Source organism: Anabrus simplex, chromosome X (assembly GCF_040414725.1).
Source record: "Anabrus simplex isolate iqAnaSimp1 chromosome X, ASM4041472v1, whole genome shotgun sequence".
NCBI classification, from domain to species: domain Eukaryota; kingdom Metazoa; phylum Arthropoda; class Insecta; order Orthoptera; family Tettigoniidae; genus Anabrus; species Anabrus simplex.
This window is the reverse complement of record NC_090279.1, coordinates 124,542,118-124,565,348: the sequence shown is the minus strand read 5'-3', so window position 1 is coordinate 124,565,348 and position 23,231 is coordinate 124,542,118. Positions and strand designations below refer to the sequence as shown.

General features: G+C 41.4%; 1 protein-coding gene across 1 annotated transcript in view; it reads right to left on the bottom strand.

The window, feature by feature from the left end:
* The window catches only part of LOC137503118 (hemolymph lipopolysaccharide-binding protein-like), a 28,469-nt gene extending 5,468 nt beyond the window's left edge, over positions 1-23,001 (bottom strand). Inside the window, exons 1-5 of the mRNA XM_068230574.1 lie at positions 22,964-23,001; positions 14,701-14,826; positions 12,266-12,401; positions 9,686-9,877; positions 5,226-5,450 (exon numbers count right to left, since the gene is read on the bottom strand). Coding sequence (XP_068086675.1) covers positions 5,226-5,450; positions 9,686-9,877; positions 12,266-12,401; positions 14,701-14,826; positions 22,964-22,978 — 694 coding nt within the window. The 5' untranslated portion in view covers positions 22,979-23,001. The remainder of the gene's footprint in view (positions 1-5,225; positions 5,451-9,685; positions 9,878-12,265; positions 12,402-14,700; positions 14,827-22,963) is intronic.
* Positions 23,002-23,231: the final 230 nt, after the last annotated feature.

Here is a 23,231-nt window from a genome sequence, read left to right as displayed (position 1 = left end):
GTGTGTTAGCGATATCAGTATTCAGAATCCGAAATTTTGTGTATGGAATAAGACTGAGGCTGAAAGAGGGCAAAACGAGGTGTCATCAGCTGTTACTTCGTTTTTAGATGAGGTACATTTCGATAAATCGATCACCTGTAGCAGGCTCTTCGCAGACGGATGTGGAGACCAAAACAAGAACGCATGTTATCCATGCTCTAGTTTATGGCTACAAACGAAAGCACCCGCTAACATTTCCATGATTGTTGTCATCTTTCCTGTCATATAGCATTCCTTTTTAGACGCAGACAAGGTTTTTCGTGTTGTAGAAAAGTTTCTTCGTAAGTGCTCTGACATCGTTACTCTCGAGGAATACCCAGAGATGTAAAACATCGAGGAAAAGAATGGTTAGAAGGGACTACAAGATCCTCGCCAAGCATTTTAACAAGACGGTGATTCTGAAGAAAAGCGAGAATAGTGGTCAGTACCACGTTACGTAAAGATGGAACCGACGTACAGGTTTGATGACCCTTCTGAAACGAGGCACAAGGCCGGGCCAGGTACATGAACCGCCCGTAATCGATAAACCTCACGCTAAAAACTGGACGTCGAGAACCTGCTGGAAACCAGATTTGAAGACAACTGGAAGGAGTTCGACAGTTTACAATTTTCTGTTTCAACGTCAGATACTGGTAGACTGTAAACATCCATATGGCATTAACAATGTGTTGATGATAACTTAATTTACTGTACATGATGCGCTGTAGCTAACAATAAATTCAATAACAATAACAATCTGAACGTTTCAAATCGTATTATCTGAATAAAAGGTTGTATCAAAACGTATTTTGTTCAGCGAATTGGTTCAAAACGTATTAAGTGAAATTTTATAATTGGAGTGACGCCTTCATGTATTGGGAAATGATTCCAATCATGACTGATTCGGGAACATAACCTCAATACCCAGATTTTGCTGTTTAGAATGTTGACATGTCTTCTTTGGTTACGAAGTAAAACGTTTTTTTAACTTCCTGTAAAATTATAATCTGTGTACTTACTCTGCTCCTCACTCGGTCTGTGTCCACTGTGAGATGCATTCGGTACTTCTCAAAATCTGGTTTCCGTTTTGTCCTAAGAGGAAAGTTCTCAGCTCACACAATAGAGAACACCTCTCCCCACGTCAGGAAGGCCATCCGGCTGTGTATCTCAGGAGGATGTGATGACGAGACAAGTGCTGTTTTATCACCAACGGAATTGATCATCATTCTATGAGTGCAAACGGTAAGAACAAGGCCACACATTCTACCAATCAGAAATGAGAAAGTCTGCGACAAAACACGGGACTGCGTTTCTGCACTTGAGACTGAGATAAATCAATATCTTGGGGGAATATGAAGTTCTGGCTCTGATGTAAATGAGACCTGGTAATCTGGCAATCTAAAAAGTTGTAGCTTGCTGCCTGTTAGAACTCTTAAAGTCTGTGAGGGATCCTCCAACATTTTCACGTGTCAAAGTAAAGACATTCCCGCTCTGGCTCTGCTCAGTAATATCAATCAAGGTGATAACGGTGGTACGCGTATCCTTCTAGCTAATTCACGGCGATATATATCCTGAAACAGAGACAGCATTTACGTACGGTCGTCATCGTTCAAAACCGTTTGTTATATACAAAAATACTGTGTTCGAGACCATCTGAACGAGTAGCGAAAAGTACATTTTAGTAGTGAAAATTGAAATGGATATTGTAAGCATGTTTCTGGGCCCTGCCTCACGAATTACTTCAAGTGATTCGCAGAAAATAAGGAAATGTTTAGTAAGAAATCGGTAAAACACGACGTCAGCTATAAATAGAGATCGGAGTAGCTGACAGCTGCTGATGATTGGTAGTGTGTGTGAAAAGAGAACAATAAAATATGACGACAGGCAGTACATTTAAACAGGAAGCGACACATTCTTATTCACTCGGGCTGTTTGTCTACGAGCTTTACCTGTAATACTTATCGTCGCACATGTGGGTCCTCTTCTCGCCATGAGTGTGTTGGTGATCAAGAAACACCCTGTACCTGCTAGTTGGTAGTGACACTTCTCACAACGAGAACTCCATGACGAGGATTTCTTATTAATTAGGACGTGCATCATTAAATGCAATTCACTTCCCCTACGCGATGCAGGAGCATTCGCACCCGTTTCCCACCTGATCGACCGTCTCATGGTGAGAAACTTTTCGAAGGCGTTTTTGACGGCTGCTTCGTTGTTGAACCTGTTTCGTGTCCAACCATGAGCCCAGGGTACTGTTGTCGTGTGAGTGACTGCAGTCACGTCCGAATACTTGAACTATGGGCAACGACTGAGGGGACGAGTAAGTGCTACTGAGAGTCGGGAGTAGTATTGGGCACCTCGGACTCATGACCCTCCTTGAGTCGGGAGTGGTATTGAGCACCTCGGACATATTCTGAGTCATGGCCCTCCTTGAGTCGGGAGTAGTATTGGGCACCTTGGACATATTCTGAGTCATGGCCCTCCTTGAGTCGAGTGTAGTATTGGGCACCTCGGACATATTCTGAATCATGGCCCTCCTTTAGTCGGGTGTAGTATTGGGCACCTCGGACATATTCCGAGTCATGGCCCTCCTTGAGTCGGGAGTAGTATTGGGCACCTCGGACATATTCTGAGTCATGGCCCTCCTTGAGCCGGGAGTAGTATTGGGCGCCTCGGACATATTCTGAGTCATGGACCTCCTTGAGTCGGGAGTAGTATTGGGCGCCTCGGACATATTCTGAGTCATGGCCCTCCTTGTGCTCAAGAGGCGCGGACTATAGAATCAACCGTAGGTCGCTAACCTGTCAAAGGAGAGACTTTCACTTGGATTATGTGTAAGTAGATTAGCAGCCTGTCTCACAAAATTACCGAGCTGAGAATATTTTAAGCAAGCCTCCGGGAGTGAAGGATTTCCAATTCGTTTTGACAGTGCAGGATTCTTTGGAAGCAAAGAGGTGACAGAAAAGGTATTCGATATTAATCTATCGACCCACAGTAATGGGGAAAAATAACAAGTAAAGTAGAAATGGGCGAGTTAGGAAGAGTTAGGAAATAATGATATTTCGGTAAGCGGAGATTATGAGGAAGGGATAGGAGAAAATCAAATGCTTTTAACAAGTGTTGAAAAGGGATGGGCGGTGTGCGGGGTACGGAGGGAAAATGGAAAAAAATAATGTTTTGGATTAATGTGGTAAACTCATAGTACTTCCGAGCAAATAATGGTACAGGTGGAAGGAATATAAGAGGAAATATTCATCTTGACGCCGCGAACAACGAAGCTCACAGAGTAATAAGATGAGCCTGGAAAGTTAGTAAAGGTCCTTCTGATTTGACTAAAGCAGTAATTGCACCTATTTGTAAGCAAGAGGACTGCTAGAACCATCAGGGTACTTAAACGACACTGATGATGGTGATTCCTTCGTGCACCGGGCAAGGTATTCACTAGTATTTTTGGAGGGAGAAACCAATAAATGTCTTATACTCTGTTGGATGAGACCAGTGTGGTTTCAGACCTCAGAGGGGTTTTCATGGTCAGGTCTTCAGTATTCGTCACATAAGTAAAAAGTGCTATGATATGAATAGCAAGTTGTGTTTATGTTTCGTAGATCTAGAGAAGGTATATGACAGAGTACTTCAGGGAAGGATGTCAGCCACACTGGGAGGATATAGGATTAAGCCTAGATTATTGGGAGCAATAACACTCACTTATGTTGGCATTGAAAGTTGAAGGTAGAACGAGTTCTTGATTCAAGGTACTTACAGGGGTGGGATATGGCTGTAATCTTCAATGTTGTTGTTCGTAGTTTACAAGGATCATCTACTGGAAGGTAGGTGCAGTGAGTCCGACATTAATATTGGCATTACCAAGAATAAAGGGGCTCCCTGGCCGAGGCGATAAAGGCGTACTCGGTTCACCCGGAAGGACTTGGATTCGAATTCCCGTCAGAAAGTCTTAAATTTTAGGAAATTAGATTTCCACTTCCGGAGGTGCTTATGGCCCTGAGGTTCACTCATCCTACACCAAAAATGAGTACCAGGTTAATTCTTGGGGGCAAAGGCGGCCGGGCGTAGAGCTAACAACTCTACCCCATCAAGTTCCGAGGTTACGAATAGTGGAAGCCTTTACCTTCCACCACTCCCAGGGCCTTTGTGGCCTGTACGGAGATGTCTTTGCTTTTTTTTATTACCAAGAATAAAGTCATGTCAGTGGGGAAGAAAGTTCCGAGAACTGAATGTCAGGTCGGAGATACAAAACTGGAACTTCTGCCAGGAAGCAAAGTGCAGAAAAATTAATGCAGTGAGCTCTTGTATGGAACGGTCTGTTTTCAGGATATCTCGTCCATACGTTAGTTGTAATATACATTGCAATAGCGAGAATGAAGTCTAGAAACACCGGGTGGTAACAATGACAGGAAGGTACCCAGAATGAGAAGATAAATGCTAAGTGATGCATAAGCTCCATTGATGAAGCGGTACTCCGGTGTTGGGGTCGCGTGAGGTGAATGGAGGATGATGGGTTACCTGCGAGAATAACGGAGTCAGCCATCGAGGGTAAGAGCAGTAGAGGAGATCAGGACTCAGTTTCTAATTATTTAAAGACAGGAGGTGTGGAACCAAACGAGGGAACAGCAGTCTATGATGATGATGTCCCTACCACGACCCCAGCGTGTCCAACTCTCAAGTTGACGTCCGTGATAAACCTGCACTCCTTGATGCAGCACATAGCCTACTCCTGTCAAAGAACACCGAGAGGTCTGCTCAAGGATTAACGTCTTCCTCCTACAGATGAATGTCCTCATACCCTCACTTTACGACTCTTTCCCTTCATTTAGACATAAGTAATATTATTCACTTTATGTTCCAGTAACTACATTCGTATGGTTTGGGAGACGCCAACGTGCCGGAATTTTATCCATCAGGGTTTATTTTATGTTTCAGTAAATCTACGGACATGAGACTGACATACCACCGAACTGAGCGAGGATCGAACCTGCCAAGTTGGGCTCAGAACTCCAGCGGCCTACAGCTTGGGCTATTGAGGGCAGGACTTCTTCATTCCTCCCCTGATTATAGGCAATACGGTGTGGTCGTCAGCCAGTGACATCACTAACTACAGCTAAATGTCGGCTTCTGTTGTTTAATATGACAAATGTCTTCCGTCCGACATTCGGTAATTCATGAGGAGAAGAGAGCTAGAGAGAACTCACCTTTCACAGACACCCAACGATCTTCACCTTCGGGCTTGTAAACTCCCATCCAGGGGTTGGAGATCACAATCTCGTACATTGTAGGGACCACCTCGCTTCTCTCCCGTTCACTTTCCAGTACCATGAGATCGCCTCCGTCTCTCTTGCACTGCTCCCTGGCGTCACTCCAACTCCTTGATTCACTGTACGTCTTATAACAGTTCAAACCTTCAAACAGTCGGTAACCTGTGGGCAGATAGAACATCACATTTAAATAGTTCACACTTTCAGATTTTTGATCATCCTACGAGTGAAAATGACGATCCTTCTTTACTTGTCGTACTCTTCGATGCATGACATGGTCAGGAGACACTTTAGCGTACAGAAGAGGACATAATGAACCGAAGTGAAGGACGTGAGGTACGATAGCGGAAAAGGAGAGGGTGAAACGCGGTGCCGACATGCAGCCTACTTCGCTCATAAAGCAGCAAGCGATTTGCTCAAGCCTCAACTTCGCCCTCACTCTAAATGAGCAATGTGGTGAGGTTCGGAATGAATCCAAGATTTTGCAATCTACCAGCACCTCTCCCACCCGGCTGGCCAACAATGTGATGGTGAAAATTGTTTCGACCAACGGGACGCCTTAAGCATCTTGCCCAGCAGGCGGACCAGTGCTTCTGTCTACGTGATAAACTGGTTTGTGCAGCTCATTTCCGGAGCTGGTCCGTTCGGAGTATTTTCAAGATGATTTAGCTCTCTTCGTATTCCGGAGATGTGAAAAATGAATAATCAACAACATCACTGTCGTATTTTCTGTACTTGATCATGGATACTTAAATATGTGTGGCGCGTCTGAAAGTGCCCAGTTTTCAGTTGAGTAACTTGGACTGGAAATTGGACATATTAGATTCTTTATGTTGCCGGATATTCCTAACGATTTCCATAACGTTTTATTCTACCGGCTACCATGTGACTTGAAACCAATGATTCCTACACCCGCCTGCTCTAATTGTATGATGATATGAATTAGAATGTTTTCAATTATATCAACAGGGGTGAAGTTCAGTCCAGCATGCATTGCCTTGGGCTGGATCCAGCTGTACAGACAAGGAATGAACGTGAAACCAGGCCATGATATGCCAACTGATCTTCATTTTTCTGAGATAAATGCTTCCTAATAAGAAAAACTTCACTTGTAATGATTCACAGTTAAACATACTTCCTTCTGTAACCTTTAGCTCGTGTAATATCAACGTCCATGCTCCTTCTTCCACTCAAACATTGCACTATGGCAGCAGTAGCACGATCATTTAAGGCCCTTCACTCAAATGAGATGCAAAGTGGCGGTAAGTCGTGATTAAGCGGTGCCGAAAACCACTGGGAGATTTTGTTTTAAAAGAAGAGAATCCGAGGCAATGCATTCCATTCTTGACTTTCAGTTGATATTTCTTTAACATTGTATAGAATATAATTATTTCCTATTCTTGTTGACTTATGTTCAGATTCGGGATTTTTATAGTGACATCTGTCCGCGTGGATTGCCCCTTCTCTGGAGAGTTACGTTTCCTAACTGTCCTCGGGAGAAATTTCATCGATCTCCGTAAATTACTTTATTTTTATCAAGAAGTAATGCTAAAAATTGGTATCACACAAAAAAGCAAATTATGAGTCGGATGTGTGTCCTTTCCTCGGACAGCCTTCTCCCACGGCTCTAAATGGCTACCTGAAGATGATCGGTTATGTGTACGAAACATGCGGCACTGTCTTCAAGCGCAGTAAGACACAACGCAAGACGCACTATGTATTAATGACTTCCTCTTGAATTTAGTTGCATTTCCCCTGTTTTGTTGCCACCTCCATTTGCTCACTATTAATAACTCTGGAGCCGCCTAAATCTACATTAATCACTCATTAGAGTAGGCTTTTCTCCAACTGAAAAGTTTCTACTATGTACAGTATTTCCAATAGTTGCGAGCAATAGAACCACTAGAATGTGGTTCACATTGGATTTCTTAAAAGTGGACGACATATTACTAACTTCATCAATTGTACAACTTTTGGTTAAATTACACGAGACATTATTTTGCAATATTTTAAAAGTTAAATCTCAGCGGTTGGCAACACTGCATTTATCAGTATTTCTACCTCATTACGTCTTGAATAGTCACAAAATGCAGCTGTTTTGTGTTGGCCTGCGAGGCCCTTGTTATACATTAGTGTAGAATAAACGAGCACTTACACAAAACTGGAGCACATATGACAGTCAGTAAAACTGAGAACATCAGCACTGATCAACGGCATCCACACTTGGGAAGAACCGTCGTTCTCAGACCGAATTATAATAATATTGTGAAAGAAAACAAAGTCCAGGTCATGTCGTCTTAGAACGTCCTGAACCCGCACATATTGTGCCACTCATCGGAAAGGCATCTGCAGTTGTACCAAGTAAAGTAATAAGAGTTACCGAGCGCAAGAGATAAATAGAGAACTTCTGCTTGACCACTGTCTACCTCAAGGTCTATAAAGTGCTCCCACATGTTCTCCACGTGCCCAGGGAACCGCGAGGGAAGAATGGAATAACTGACAGAGGGATGACCTATAATTCAAAACTTCAGCAAGTTTTATATATAAAAAAATTCACATGATTCACGTGTCTCTTGATTTAATATTTCAGAAATATTTCTTGATAATTATTCTTTTCATACGTAATATTGATCATCTTTATGTTTGTGTCCTTCAAATTGAAACATGGCGGGATATGCGTCACTGGTGTGTAACCATTCAGGGTTCTGTGATAGGGTGCATGTGACTTTAGGGTCTTCAAAAGGACTAATTCTCTTTAGGGAGACATAAACAGTTATCCGCGTTAACGTTATGTTCACTGAAAAGTATGATGAAAGAGAAGTTGTAGCAATTACAAGTTTTGATCGAATCGTTCACATACGACTTAAATCAGAAAATGATGTTCTGAGAAAAACACGATCAAAGTTTTAGAATCTCTGCCAAACGAACACGCATATATACCGGCTATTATTTTGAAGTTATATCACTAGTATAATTCTTTCCCAGGGTTAGTACGTATTTACTTTAACTCGAAATATTGTTTATTTAGTACATATGTTTAATCACAAAAGCAACCAATAAAGTAACTGTTATGGCACCTCGCCCAATTTTATAGTCTTACTCTGTCATTTTGATGAAGGCGGTGCCCTTCAGAGTTTTTCTTAATGTTAATATTATTTAGTCAGCGAATCTACCAAAAGGGCACTTTGCAACCTCCTTCAATTTTAAAGGCTCTGCCTTTGGTGTATTTATCAATGTTAAACTTCTTCTTTAATTAACTGCTATTGGCATTTTACCAGTTTTTCTCTCTCGTTATAACGAAGGCTGTGCCTCCAACTAAAATTATCAAATGTAAAATTTATGCAGCGCAGGTTTTGACAAATTGCAAGTCATTGAATTAAACTTAACCTGGCAACGTTTAATGTAAAAATATTATCCTGTGTTTGTTGTCAGACATATAAGACGACTTGCTTTCAGGTGTTGTTGTAAGGCTTTCGACGTATTTGCTATTCAATTATTCATGTGAAAAAAATATCAATGATAAAACTTTTTTTGTAAACTAAGTGATAATTTTAAATTTGTGGTTCTCACATCCTTTCTCTCCAGTGGATCCCCCAGGGGTTTTGTTTCCTATTTCAGTCAAAAACCCCTACAAGTGGAATTCTCCATTCGAGGAACGGTTACAATCCTAATGTGTACTGTTCGCAGTTCTCAAGAGCGCCCCGAATAAGTTGAGGAGGGAGACGAGCCTTTCTCTGAGAGTCCTGCGGAGTTCAGCAAGAACTGATAAGGATGGTTGCTAAATTTTGTACGTATTGCAATTCACCTGGAAATAAAAGGTAAGTATGGATTCCTGGTGGTTTTATTGAAGTAGTTTCCAGTTGCTTTCCTGCCCAAAATCGTGAATCAATCTTAGATAATAATATTATGACTGCGTGCCGTAGGAAAGAGCCATAAACGGTAAGGTGCCTTACTAAATGTGCACATCCAGATATTTGTCGCATGCAAAACTGAGAAGCCACGGAATCACCTTGAGGGATGTCGAACCCACAACCTCTACGTGATAGTATCATCGGCTCGCGTGTGGGGCCGCTGTGCCGTACGCTGCGATATGTGGAACACTCAGCGGGTCCCGCCACCACTTCGGACCCAAGACGCTCTCATTTCTCCTCCTACAACAAGTTTATCATATTCTCTCTACTCGTGCACTCGCTCTGCAGACTGCTGCTCCAAGCAAACACCTACACAGTAACTGCAGGGTGAGTACTTTATCTGTGGAACGTGGAATACAACGATTAAGAGCTTTACTTTTCTATCTGAACAAACTAGATCCAAATCTGCAAGAAACACATGCACGTTCGTCTCTCGTACACCACTCATAGATAATCTGATTAACTTCTTGAGAGTTTATCACTCACCTGAATGAGGACAGGACCTTGGTTTCGTAGTAATAGTAGCTGTAGTAGTTGTAGTATTTGGAGTAGTAGTAGACGTAGCTGGAGTTGTTATAGTAGTAGTAGCTGTAGTAGTAGTAGTAGTTGGTGTAGTAGTACTAGCTGGTGTAGTAGTTGCAGGTGTGACTGGCTTCATATATTGAGACGTCGAAGTAACTGGAACAAAAATACGCATGAAATTTCTGATAAATAATAATCCTGAAAATCTATCGCAAACTGTGCAAATAAAATCTGTATGGAATCATTTTATGGTCTGCGACAAGGTCTACTTCAGATTATGGTTATGTTCAAAAAATCGCCTGTACCAAGATTATTAAAATAGTGCGTGTGTCTCTTACTTGTAATGATTCTATTTTGTCCAGTTGAAACACTACTCATCATGATAATGCCGCTCCAGAAAGGTGTATATGGTTTGTTGTATCATTCATGAAAGTGAAGAAAGGTTAGATTCCTTACTTAGATCCTTTTGAACACAATCACGAGTTTAAGAAGGAGGAGGTTAATTTTGATTTGATGATAAATAAAGATAAGTTGTTTACACTTGTTATTATTACTGTATTTTCAAAGCAGAGTCATACAGCAACGGACATGATATAATTTAGGTCTCCTACACACATGGCATTCATTCCAGAAGGAAACTCAGTTTGACAGCCAGATCTAAATTGCCTACTGATGCCACGCTTCCCACATCGCTGATTACCTAGTGAAATATTTCCGCGTCTGCATCAATTCATCAGTACCTGTACACCGCAAAGAGATGAGCCCTATACCTAGAACTTAATGTTTCTCATTTTTAACTTTTCCATACCATAAAAATACTTCTTCCGCCGGTATAAATACTCCCCCAGCTATCGATTTGATCCCATCTCTACAAAAACACTCCAGTTTTGGAAGAATCTTCGCATCCATTACGTCACTTCTCAACCATGAAACAATTCCTTATACAATATCTGGTAAATATGAATCTTATAACCTCCATGTCCACGTACTTTCACTTCCGCTGCCTAGTCCGCCACGTATCCTTTCTAAACAACACACGCACTCCCAGTCCCCCCAAATAAATACCCCGTAGTTTCATTTAAAGTCCCACTGATAATAATTTCCTCTCCATTCAACTTCATAACAGATCGCACACTATGTCGTACGTTGTTCATACCAACATGGAAAACTACCACACCCTTTCCCCATCTTCTGTCTTAACGTAATTCCTCTACCTTGGTTCCCTTTCCTCTGTGCACTTTCTCCCCGAGCCTAACTATGGAGTCCTCGATGACCAGAGTCTCGACCTCACTTACTTCATTATATCCGCTTCCCTACTAGTCTCAATAGTCTTCCCTGATGTTTGCAGACCATACCTTCTCCTCCATTTCCTCCTCTTCGTGACCCTGTTACACCCCATCTTCCCCACCTTTTCTCTTACCCCCACATTCCTGAAACAAGTTCATTTCCCCCTATATCCCTCTGTGTTTACCAGCGGTTACTCACGAATACCTTAGTGATAACTGCCCTTGACTTTATCCCTTTGCCCTCAGTTTCCTCCCCCTTAAACTATTAGCATATCTGTCTTTCAGAACTTCTCCTCCCACCGCACCCTGTACATTGTTCCTGTTCTACGTCAACAGCCTAAACACGTTTTCATACTTATCCCATATCTCCCTCCCGTCACCTGCTCTCTGTTTGGGCTATGATCGTCCAATCTCACCTTAAACTCCGTAGAGTAACGGTTAGCACAATTACTTGCAAAGCACGTGGTCTACGCTTTTTCCCACTACTTTGAGAAATGTAATGTTGGCAGGACTGCAGGTAGGTAGTTAAATATGATCACCTCGATTAGGAGTGCTGCTGCAAAGAACTGCATAACCTCGGAAAAGGACACGAGTTCCCATTATTACCAAAAGCATTCTTCTGTAACACCACATTTCAAAGGCCTCTACTCTATTTCTCTACTTAGCATGACTCTAACGTTACAGACAAATACTTCGGCAAACGACGGCCTGAATTGTATATTTATGCTGAGTAGAATGTTTCATATATATTTCAGTTATATTTAGCAAATATTCTTCTTCGGTAAATGAACGGATAGTTTCTCCTTTAATTCGTTATGTTACTTCTTAGCCACCCAAATTCCTCCACTACCTTTATGAGTACATTTCTTAGTCTTATATCACTTGCTTCACCTGACCTTATCTACTACATTCAACTGCCCTTGACATCCTCCAACAATGACGTTCCTCCATATCCAATACTGCCTGCTCTATATACACATTTAACTGAAGGAGAGGCAGACCACGCACCTGCCTCGCTCGCTGACCTCTGCAGTTTGTGTTACTCTTCGTTCCCTGTAATTCCAATCCTCTCAAGCATTTCAGAACGCCTAGTCCCGTAGACAATATCGAATAGGGAGGAGACTGACGCAGGCACGTTCACTAGCTGATTGCCCCTGGACACGGAGGAGATACCACCCACAAACACTGCAGTCCTACTTCTTTGGGGTAAGGAACACCGAGTGTGAATGAGAGTTCTATGACAACAATCAGGTCTTACCGTGTACTGGTGGATGTACAGAAGTCACCGAAACAAGCTGCTCAACTTCACTGCTATCACATGATCTTCTTTCTTGGTGGACATTCACGGCTAATTCCCATTGGTTCTCCGTCGATGTCAATCGCCGCGTATCAACCTGTAACGAATATTGAACTCTTAAGACATAGAAAATTATAGCCCACATTCAGTTCACAATCCACTATAATTCCAAGGTGAGTATGAAGCACCCATTTGAAACAACCCTTCCTACTCACATTCCTGTTTCCTTCCTCGCACGTCACATTATGCCCAACTACCACACCACACAACCACAATTGGTGCTTTACTCGGAGTTTCGCCGCACCATATAGTGGCAATCGGAGCCGTAACTTACGGAAAAACTATAACGTACTCCCAGAGATGCTGTTTGTTCGTTATTCTTAGATATTACTAAAACATCCCAGTTTCATTTAATTCAGTACAATTGTTCGTGTGTTTTAGAACTGAATGTTTAAAGCACGGAATTTCGGTATTTCTTGACATCATTCTCGTGCTGTAAAAAGAGACAATATGTCCAAAGAGAAATTCATTTAACAAACGAGACTTCTGATGTCTCCAAGCCCGGCTTCAGTGACCATAGTTTCGAGATAAAGGAAGTGGAGTGGACGAAATCACAATCACATATCAGAGTGAATATAACGGAGAGATTCAGGGATCGGTTCGGGAATACGGTACCGTAGACGTAGATGCGTTTCCAGGCAGTGTAGCAGTAGATATGACCTGGCTGGACTACTTCTTACAGCTCCAGGCAGTGTAGCAGTAGATATGACCTGGCTCGACTACTTCTTACGGCTCCAGGCAGTGTAGCAGTAGATATGACCTGGCTCGACTACTTCCTATGGCTCCAGGCAGTGTAGCAGTAGATATGACCTGGCTGGACTACTTCTTACGGCTCCAGGCAGTGTAGCAGTAGATATGACCTGGCTCGACTACTTCTTACGGCTCCAGGCAGTGTAGCAGTAGATATGACCTGGCTCGACTACTTCCTATGGCTCCAGGCAGTGTAGCAGTAGATATGACCTGGCTGGACTACTTCTTACGGCTCCAGGCAGTGTAGCAGTAGATATGACCTGGCTGGACTACTTCTTACGGCTCCAGGCAGTGTAGCAGTAGATATGACCTGGCTGGACTACTTCTTACGGCTCCAGGCAGTGTAGCAGTAGATATGACCTGGCTCGACTACTTCTTACGGCTCCAGGCAGTGTAGCAGTAGATATGACCTGGCTCGACTACTTCCTATGGCTCCAGGCAGTGTAGCAGTATATGACCTGGCTCGACTACTTCTTACGGCTCCAGGCAATGTAGCAGTAGATATGACCTGGCTCGACTACTTCCTATGGCTCCAGGCAATGTAGCAGTAGATATGACCTGGCTGGACTACTTCGTACGGCTCCAGGCAGTGTAGCAGTAGATATGACCAGGCTCGACTACTTCCTATGGCTCCAGGCAATGTAGCAGTATATGACCTGGCTGGACTACTTCGTACGGCTCCAGCCAGTGTGGCAGTAGATATGACCTGGCTCGACTACTTTTTACGGCTCCAGGCAGTGTAGCAGTAGATATGACCTGGCTGGACTACTTCGTACAGCTCCAGGCAGTGTAGCAGTATATGACCTGGCTGGGCTCATTCTTACTGCTCAAGGCAATGTTGCACTAGATATCGATTGGCAGGACTTCTTCATTAAACCCAAGACTGCGGCAGTCTCCACTTCCACGGAGCTCTTTTTTTTCCTCAGGGTCTCCATCTGGGCTGGACAAACCTTTCAGACTTCATCGTAAATCAGGGGGGACCATTACGAGATATTTCCAGCCAGACCGATGTTCCTGGAATGATTTCTTAAAGGGAAGGTCTAGTTTCTACTTTATTTATTTTCCATAAACCCACAACCTGTGTGTTACCGTTATTATATTATTTAACAAGTTCAGTGCGGGATTAACATAGGCTGTTGTCACAAAGACAAACTGTGTGAAATGTCTGTGAAATATAAATTCAGTTAACTACTAAGTTCTAGCGCCTCCTGTGACGATCTCTCGAACTAGCTAGCTGCTTGTCTTGGGTCAAGCGTATTAGCAACATGCAGATATTATTTTAAACACGGGATTTTTTCCCAGCAATAACAACACAATCGTGAGTAATTACGTCTGCTATGAGTTACTCCACTTTCTTAAGCCGTTAGTGGTTAGCACATGCAAACAGGTTAGTGTTTGATGCACAATGATATCAAGGACATATTAGATTACTTCCGCAAACTGTACTGTGGTTTGAAATTTGGTTGAAATTTGAATGGTGCATGAAAATATTTATTACACACAGCAATAAGTTACGTGTATTAATCACATACAATATTATCCATCCAACACGGAAACACAACTCTGAATTTGATAATACACGGTACCGTTATTATCCAGTGTCCACTGGCGTTCCTGTGGCCATGCACAGACAGGTCCAACTTCGAGCCCACAGACGATGCACAGTGGTCTGTGCTCGCCAGTGAAACTGCTAGCGTCAGGGGCAAGAGAACCTGGAACAAGTACAGAGTTCAACAGTTAACTGTGACTAAAATTACAGCCTAAAGGAGGTTATGACATAAAATATGGCACTTCAATGCAGAGTACTAATTTCAGCTTCATTCGCTATCCATCCTCAGTCAAACAAATACATTACCTTAGATCGTCAGCCCCGCTTGAAAACTTTGATGGTCAGTTAAGAAAACAGCCCGCAATATTTTACTGTGTAAATTAATCGTCCGCTTCCCTTTACAATTTTAAGTATTCTGACAGGATTTATTAACATGTTCCTAAGCATTTGTTAATTATTGTGACGAGAGCTTCATGAACTTGGTTCTAAGTACATGCTAAATGATCTGACCATTCCACAGCCCTTGATACATTTTCCTCTGTCGTGGCCAATATTCCTATAACGGAGCCTTGAAAACTAGAGCCCCGACTAGTCCAAGTAACGAGTGCCTTGTGCAGAGACTCACTGTAGTTAGGAACAATGGCTGGAACGTGAACCATCAAGTTGAAATGTAGAATGAGGAGCTCGAAATCTCTGATACTTTACAACATATCTGCGTCTATCACAGTCTGATGACCCGCAGGCTTGCCTTTACAAATTGGAAAGACATAATTCACAAAAAGAAGCCGTAGCTTCCAAAGCACATTACCTAGGTCGGGTCTCGAATCGAGAAGTTCACTTAACATTTGGGTTTACAAAAGGTACTCAGAATCGGTAGGAGCAGTTGCTCCTAGTTTTACATTAGACGGGGCTTGAACCTCCAATTTTAGTTCACAATGATTTTACAATACGCCCGGTGTCGGGGCTGTAAAGTACGTTACACAGACCCTTAAAGCAGAAGGGGTGTATTACATAATTAGTTATACCTGGTTATCCTCTCTGTATTAGTGGAACCAAACAACAGAGGATGGGACCTTCATGAATTTTAGGGAAATGCGGACACACTAACTGTTACAAGCTTACTAAAATTTCTAAATCCTCCCGAGTTTCACACGCATAATTTTCACATAATTACATTTCTGCAATACCTTGTTAATTACCTGCTCCCCCGTCTCCTCTCCCTTATGACACACACAAGTCAATCAGTACCAGACACATTTAAATATAGTATTAGCCGATGTTTCCTGAAGGATTTACTTTCATATATTTTGAGTGAATAATCAATTTAATATTATATCATTTGATGGGCTGATTGAATTTGTTACGGAGATTTCCGTGGTAGTTAGAGGTGAAAGAAGGTGCTGGGATGAATAGGTCTCAACTTACGAAATTAAAGTTAATTTAAATTTAACAAGGTTATATTTTCTTTTCAAGATCAAGAAATAACAAGTATAACAGGTATTCAGTAGCATATCAACCAATTAAACCCAGAAATTGCCAAAAAGTCTCATTTTTTTCAATTTTGAATTTCCCATTATCTGGATTCGTTATTTTATTAGCTTTAATTTGTTGTAAATTACATAACCCTATCTTAACTACTTTTTGAGATATTGACATTTATGTAAAATGCAGCACACTGAGCCACGCCCCCTTTTATGGACACAAATGTTTATTCTTTGCCTTCTGCTCATGCTGATCATCTGTGACTTTCGTTTTCTTTCTAATTACTGATGTACAATATAAAGGTCACTCCACACTAACCCTGTGCTGCTATCTATGAGAATTGCTCTTAATTATTTGACTAAACAGCTGTGAATGTTTTGAGCACCCTTGCATTTTTTAGGCCTACTATTTATATTGATACACTGTACTTTTAGAAAGTTTTCCAGCAATTCTAATTTGTTTATTTTTAATATGGTTTTACCTTGTTGTTATAACCATGGGTAACAGAAAAACTAAAAGGAGGCCTGTAAGGAAGATCCATGGAAACCAGTTTACAAACATGAAGAAAGTTGATAGGTTAGAGCAGGACAATACAATTGGATACCCAAAGGTGAAGGCAGTTGGTGTTCTTTCCAAACAGCAGTGGCACATAGCACAATGGATAAATATAAGCCTCAAAATGGACTACCTGACAATTACTTGAAGCCAGTGTACTCCAAGCTGACTGATCCTGCTATGCTGAGGCGTTGTCTCCATGGCAAATGCAAATGCAAATTCAAAATGAAAGTTTTAATGGCATGATATGGAGAAGATGCCCAAAAGATGGTTATGTAGGACTAAAAACATTGAATTTTTGTGTTATGGATGCTATTTGCCATGATAATTTTGGCCCAAATGTAGAATTGGAAACTCGAAAGCGAGTGGGTGTTACTATTGGTAAACATACTCGAGCCAGTGTGGAGTTGACTAAAGCTCTAAAACAGAAAAAGTATCACCTACAAAACACCCTAGAGCAGAAAACCAGGAGGAGGTACCTGAGAGGAAGAAGAAAGATGAAGGAAGACCAGAATACTGCATTACACGGGACATCATATGATACAGGAGGTTTCTAAAACTGTGTTAAAACTTTGAGATAGATTTCTCTGGAATATAAATTTTAATGCTCTCCGTATTTTAAAAAATGATAACATTAGACCTAATTATCGTATTTCACTGAATATTCTTTTAAATAAAAGCCAAAAGCCTACTCCAGGGCACAAACCTCAGATATGTAACTATTGTTGTAAAATATAATTGATTATGTAATTTGTTTATAAACACTCACCAAAACATTTGTATCAACTAAAGTAATAGGACATCAACAGGCACAGTTTCATTCTAGGATCATGTCTTTTAGGTTTATGCTCTGCCTATAAGTATTGTGAAGAAAGTGCAAAAAACAGATTTGAGAAATGTCAATTAGTTTGGGAGCTATGATGTTTAAAACAATATCATAGATTTTTAAACAAAATAATTTGTTATAAACAAATAATGCAATATTTTTAGTTTATATATATACTGATCTTTCTACTTTTTCTTGCTCATTCCAGTAACCTAAATTCCAAACAGAAAACCTTGTAATTAAAAAAAATAAAATTCTGGGTGTACACATACCTTAAGAATGTACAATTACAGTTTGCTACAGGATTTGGGCTTCGAGCCCCAGACTCACAATTCTTGAGCAATTAGCCCAACTTTACCCAAATACAAGGTTTGACAAAGGGGCGGAAAACCCCAATCATGCCCAGGAGCACTTGCTCCCAATTACCCAGTAAAGCCTGCTCGAGGCACACAGAAACCAAATTTAAGAAAGAGCAACCCGCTCTCAAAGTTCAAGCCCATCAACGGCCACACCAAACTCCACCTTCAAGCTGTCCTCCGGACACATAAAAACAGGGGTAAAAATACCCAACCTACTGAGGCCTATTCAGTAAAGAAACAGGACAATGACATGGCCCCAAAATACCAACTTGAGTGGAGGCGTACTCAGCACTCCTAATACACTTTATTAAAACCTAATTTGGCCCTAGGCCGCTTATGCAAGGGCTAATCCCATACTACGGAGGTGACACGAAATAAAACTTTATTACATTACGAAGAGATGGGAAACTGTTATAAAAATGTAGTCACCTCAAAACAATATGAGTGGGAGCTCGAGAGGGTTAGGCACTCTCTATCCCAATTTGTAGTTAAAGAGACAGAATTTATATCAAGTGTCTTTTACATTTTAAAGGAAGGTTACATGATAAAAGTTTCGAACCTGCCCCGAGGGTTAAACTGATGAGCTAGCAAGAAAAGAAGTTATTAAAAGGCCATTACCTTATGGATGAACTGCTACCCGAAGAAAGAGGCGCTTCCAGCCCCCTGCTACATAATCACACTAGGATAGATGTTACTGAAGTGGCACCGAGACCAGAAAATCAGCAGTTTATATATCCTCGTGGAAGATTCGAGACGTTTCATGAATGATTACAACCCGCCCACAAAGTTGTATTGGTTACCGAACACAGTTACAGAGCAGGTTGGGGAAGAAAGCCCCGATTGGTCGAAAATTAATTTAAGAAATTCGGGATTGGCTAATTTCAAAACTGGCGGAACGAACGGATTAACATTGCCAACACAAACAATGACAGAAAGAAATTTAACAAAGAACAAACTTATGACTACAAAATTTCTTGAAAAGAAAAGTTCCTTCACTTCGCACTAGGGTGCACAATTGCAGTTCTTAAGAGGTGCCATCTAGAAGAGAATGTTCACACTTCTTGCTACAGAGAAAACAAAAACGAATCGAAACTGACCTAGTTCAGAACACTTCAAAATTTACAGTAGGGACATCTTCTGAGAAATCTTAAAATTAATGTGGTTGTTAAAGTTCAGGCTTCCTCCAGTAGAGGAGTTTCAACTGGCGCAATGTTTGAATTAGCGGTGTGGAGGTGTACCGCCCGGTACAGAATTGATCACAGTTTTGATAACTTCTGAATGATTAAAAGAATAACTTACTGCCGATAGGTTACTCAATTTCAAAATACCACTTCTCTCCCAGGCTGATAAAGTGCTTTTAACGCCAGGGAGCAGTCCAAAATCGATGCTAGGTACATATTGTCACGGAAGTCAAACTACTAGAATATCTGACGGTTTAAGGCACTTCACACAGGTAACAGCATAGTCAGCTTCACGAGGCCGCAATATCGAAGCAGTGAACGTAAATGCCGGCAATGCCTACAAGTTTTCCTGTAGGATTCCACCATACACCTCTCTAAATGTGTCATAATTGGGCATAACTACTTATTTACCTTGGAGCACCTCCCCATTTACTGTACTTCACTGTTTGCGTGAAGGAGCTATACGAAATTAGCTCAGAGTTTCTATAGTATACCCAGTTTACAAGTGACTAAGTGACAAACATATAAAGGGGATAGTTATAGTCCAGATAGCTTGATATGTGATGCACGTAAGATAAGGAAAGCATTCCTTCTTGTTACATTGCACACAATGTTTCAAACTGCTCTGATAGAAGGAAATTTTTGTTTAGGAAAAGTCATTCCACTAAGGAAGGGTTCAAGCAAGATATGGCAGATATTTTATACTCAGGAGGCCAAATGGACTGCATCGGTATTGACCTAATCAAAGTCTATCGAGAGAGCAGAACAAGGAAGAGACGGCCTTTGGACCGGACAAGGTGTAACTGAATATGTGGCGACATTTCCAGAAAGCAAACTCAATGTCTTAGAATAGGTGGAACGCTGTCGGGTTATACTCTGATTAAGAGTGGATCCCGCAAGCCAATGTTACTGTTTTCTTGCATGTTAATTACTGCCTCGATGCTGTGAATGCAGCACATGTGGATAACTGCAAGTGCCTAGGTGATCTTTACAGATCTCTTCATATGGTTATGGGTGTATTTAGGAGTTGTAGTAAGAATGTAAGACAGAGGCGTATAAGTCACTGGCAAGACCCGTTCAGCGTACGAGAGACTCACCAGATTACTTGACTCAAGAACAACATGAAAAGATCCAGATGAGAACAGCGCAATTTGCTCTGGGTGGCGTCCGACAAAGAGCAGTGTTACGTTGGAAACTTCGTGCTGGGAAGACTTGTGAGTAAGGAGACGAACATTTTCAACATTATTTTGATTAGCAATACATCACCACACTTAACTCTATACAAGGAAATTGTCAGGGATAGAGTTTTATGTGTTTTGCCTGAATGACCTAAGCGTCATCTTAGACACTTTATACGCATATTCTTTGAGGAAAGAATGCTGTGGAAACAGACTGATGACTTGCATCAGATCTTCGTCAAAATTTTGGAGACATGTGAAAACCTTGGTCTACACCTGAACTTAAAGAAGACCAAGGCCCTGTGGGTCAACGGAGCTCCGATACTGAGAATATCGCCGTCAACGAGCGCTGCAGCTTCGTCTTAGGATAGCGCGGGGCTGTGTGTATGGAGTAGAGTCCTGGACTATGAGGAAAGATTAGGAGCAATTGAAATGTGGGTCTACTGTATTGACCAGGAGGTGTAAAATTGCGCTGGGCTGCTAAGGTCATGAAGCTGGTCATATCATGAAGCGCCCTCCTCCAAATAAATATACAAGGGAACATCGAGAGAAGAGGGGTCCTGGGAGAGCCCGCACGTCTTGACTGGGGAACCTGCGACTGTGGTTCAGCCAACAACAAAACTAAGATCGCCAACGTTCGATGACGGATACTGCACTAGGACTCTGTCCAGTGTGATGCTATTTATTCCGGTAGACTGAGCGTCCAATGGGACGGGAGGATGAAAGTAGAATTGACAATTTCTGCAAGCACAGAATTATGTACTCTTAATAACAAATTGTCCCTCTATTGCTCATGTGAAGAGACCGCACTTAACTGTATTGCTTGGTGCCTGCTGAGAGCCTCTCTTTGCTCTCCTCCGACTTATCTCCACCACTGACAGCGCACTCTTGTGTTATATCACTTTCCCTTTGAACATTCAACAACCATAAAATATCCCACCGAAATTCTATGAAAATTCCATTAATCTATAGAGATATCCCATACTTAAATTACCCAGCTCCGTGGCGAAATGATTTGGTACAACGGGTATCGGGTTTGATTAGCTGCCCTATCCAGATTTAAACCTTATTTGCTTAATCGGGGGCCGTGTATTTGTCATGTCTTCTGAAGTAGGAGCCGCATCCCCAGAGACATGCAGGTCGCCTATAAGACCTGCACCATGCGTGCTCGGAGGTTATTCGCCATTATTATTATTATTATTATTATTATTATTATTATTATTTCGAATGGGCCACCAGAGGACCACGTGCCAATTTCAATTCCTTCTTTTTTGTTCTTTCCTTTTCTTCCAGTACGCTTTCATCTGTTCACTATGTTTCTTCGTTCTGTCTTCAGACCACTTTGAACCAGTCTTTTTTACTTTTCTACCTTGGAATCCTTCTATTTTCAATACTTTTTCCCGAAAGCCTTCTCTATTATTTATTTCTTCCGTTGTTATATTGTTTTTTTCTAAATCCTTTCTTACTTCATTGACCCAGCTTGTCGTTGATTCCTTACCCCACAAATATCTGAATATCTTACTGGTTAATCTACTATCCTGCATTCGATATAAATTTCAAAAAACATAAGTCTCCTTTTCCTCATTACATCTAATATATTTTCTATTTTTTTATATATATTTCAGCATTACTTCGTAATTTCCAACCTTCTGCTGTGTTTTGTGGGCCTAATATTTTCCTCATGATTCGCCTTTCTAGTATTTCTAGTTTATCTAAATTCTAGTTTAATGCCAGACATTCGCTTGCATATAGGCATTCTGGCTTCACTACAGTGTTGTAATGCCTTATTTTGGCATTTTTGGATAGGCATCTTTTATTGTAGATATCTTTGGTGACACCATAAGCTCTCTCCATTTTATGTACCCTCTCCTTTACTGCAGATTTTTCTAAACCATTTTCATGGATTATTTCTCCTAGATATTTGAATTTTTTTACCCTCTCTATTTGGCCAATATGTGTTTTCAGAAATTTTGGTGCATCCCAAATATTTGTTAAAAATTTTGTTTTTTCTGCAGAAATTCTTAAGCCAGTTCTGCTGGCGATTCTTTCCAAGACATTTACTTGGGTTATTATTATTATTATTATTATTATTATTATTATTATTATTATTATTATTATTATTATTATTATTATTATTATTTGTCCAACACTTGTCCCGTTTCACTACGAGGTCGGGTATGAGGTGAGATGAACCTGTCGTGGCGGGTTCTTTTTTCTTTTGACCGGATATCCTCTGACATCAAAATTATCAGAGACGTTAATGAGATGAAATGAATTACCTGATATGATAGTAAGAAAGGAGAGGGTGGAACCTGGTGCCGGCACATAGCCTTCTCCTGTCGAATAGCACCAAGGTGGCTGCTTATGGCTGAACGTCTCCACCCGACAGTCGAATCAAAGGCAACAGCGTCATATGGCCTCACTCCGTATGAGCACTACGGAGACGTTTACAATTTAATCCGGGCATTGGACACGCAATCTAGTGATTAGAAATTGCATACCACCAACACCTGTACACTGCCAGCAAACATTCGACCAACGGGACTCGAACCGGATAACCGCGGTGTCACAGCGTTTATACCTCAAAGCCTCAACGATCAAGACCAAGAGGCGGGTTGTTATTATTATTAGTAGTAGTATTAAATTTCCAATCCAAGACTGACATCACCTCTCCCTTGACCCCTTGTTATCAGCTACAGAGAAATAAACAAACACTCACCAAGAGAAGCGACATCCTTACGAGTTCTGATAGTGGTATCTTTAGCTCTGGCTTGCTATTTATTTCATTGACTTCAGTGTTAAGAAAGCCCCGCATGCTCAATACTGCCAGCTCGCTGGCCGACTGGATGACCTCTGAGAATCTTCGACGTCATATTCTGATAACCGAGCGGAGGTTTACCACGCAAAAAACTCACTGTGCGAGCCTGTAACAAGAAACTATGAATAAAGAGCAGATTCTAACAAAACTCTTTCACTTTGTGACTAGA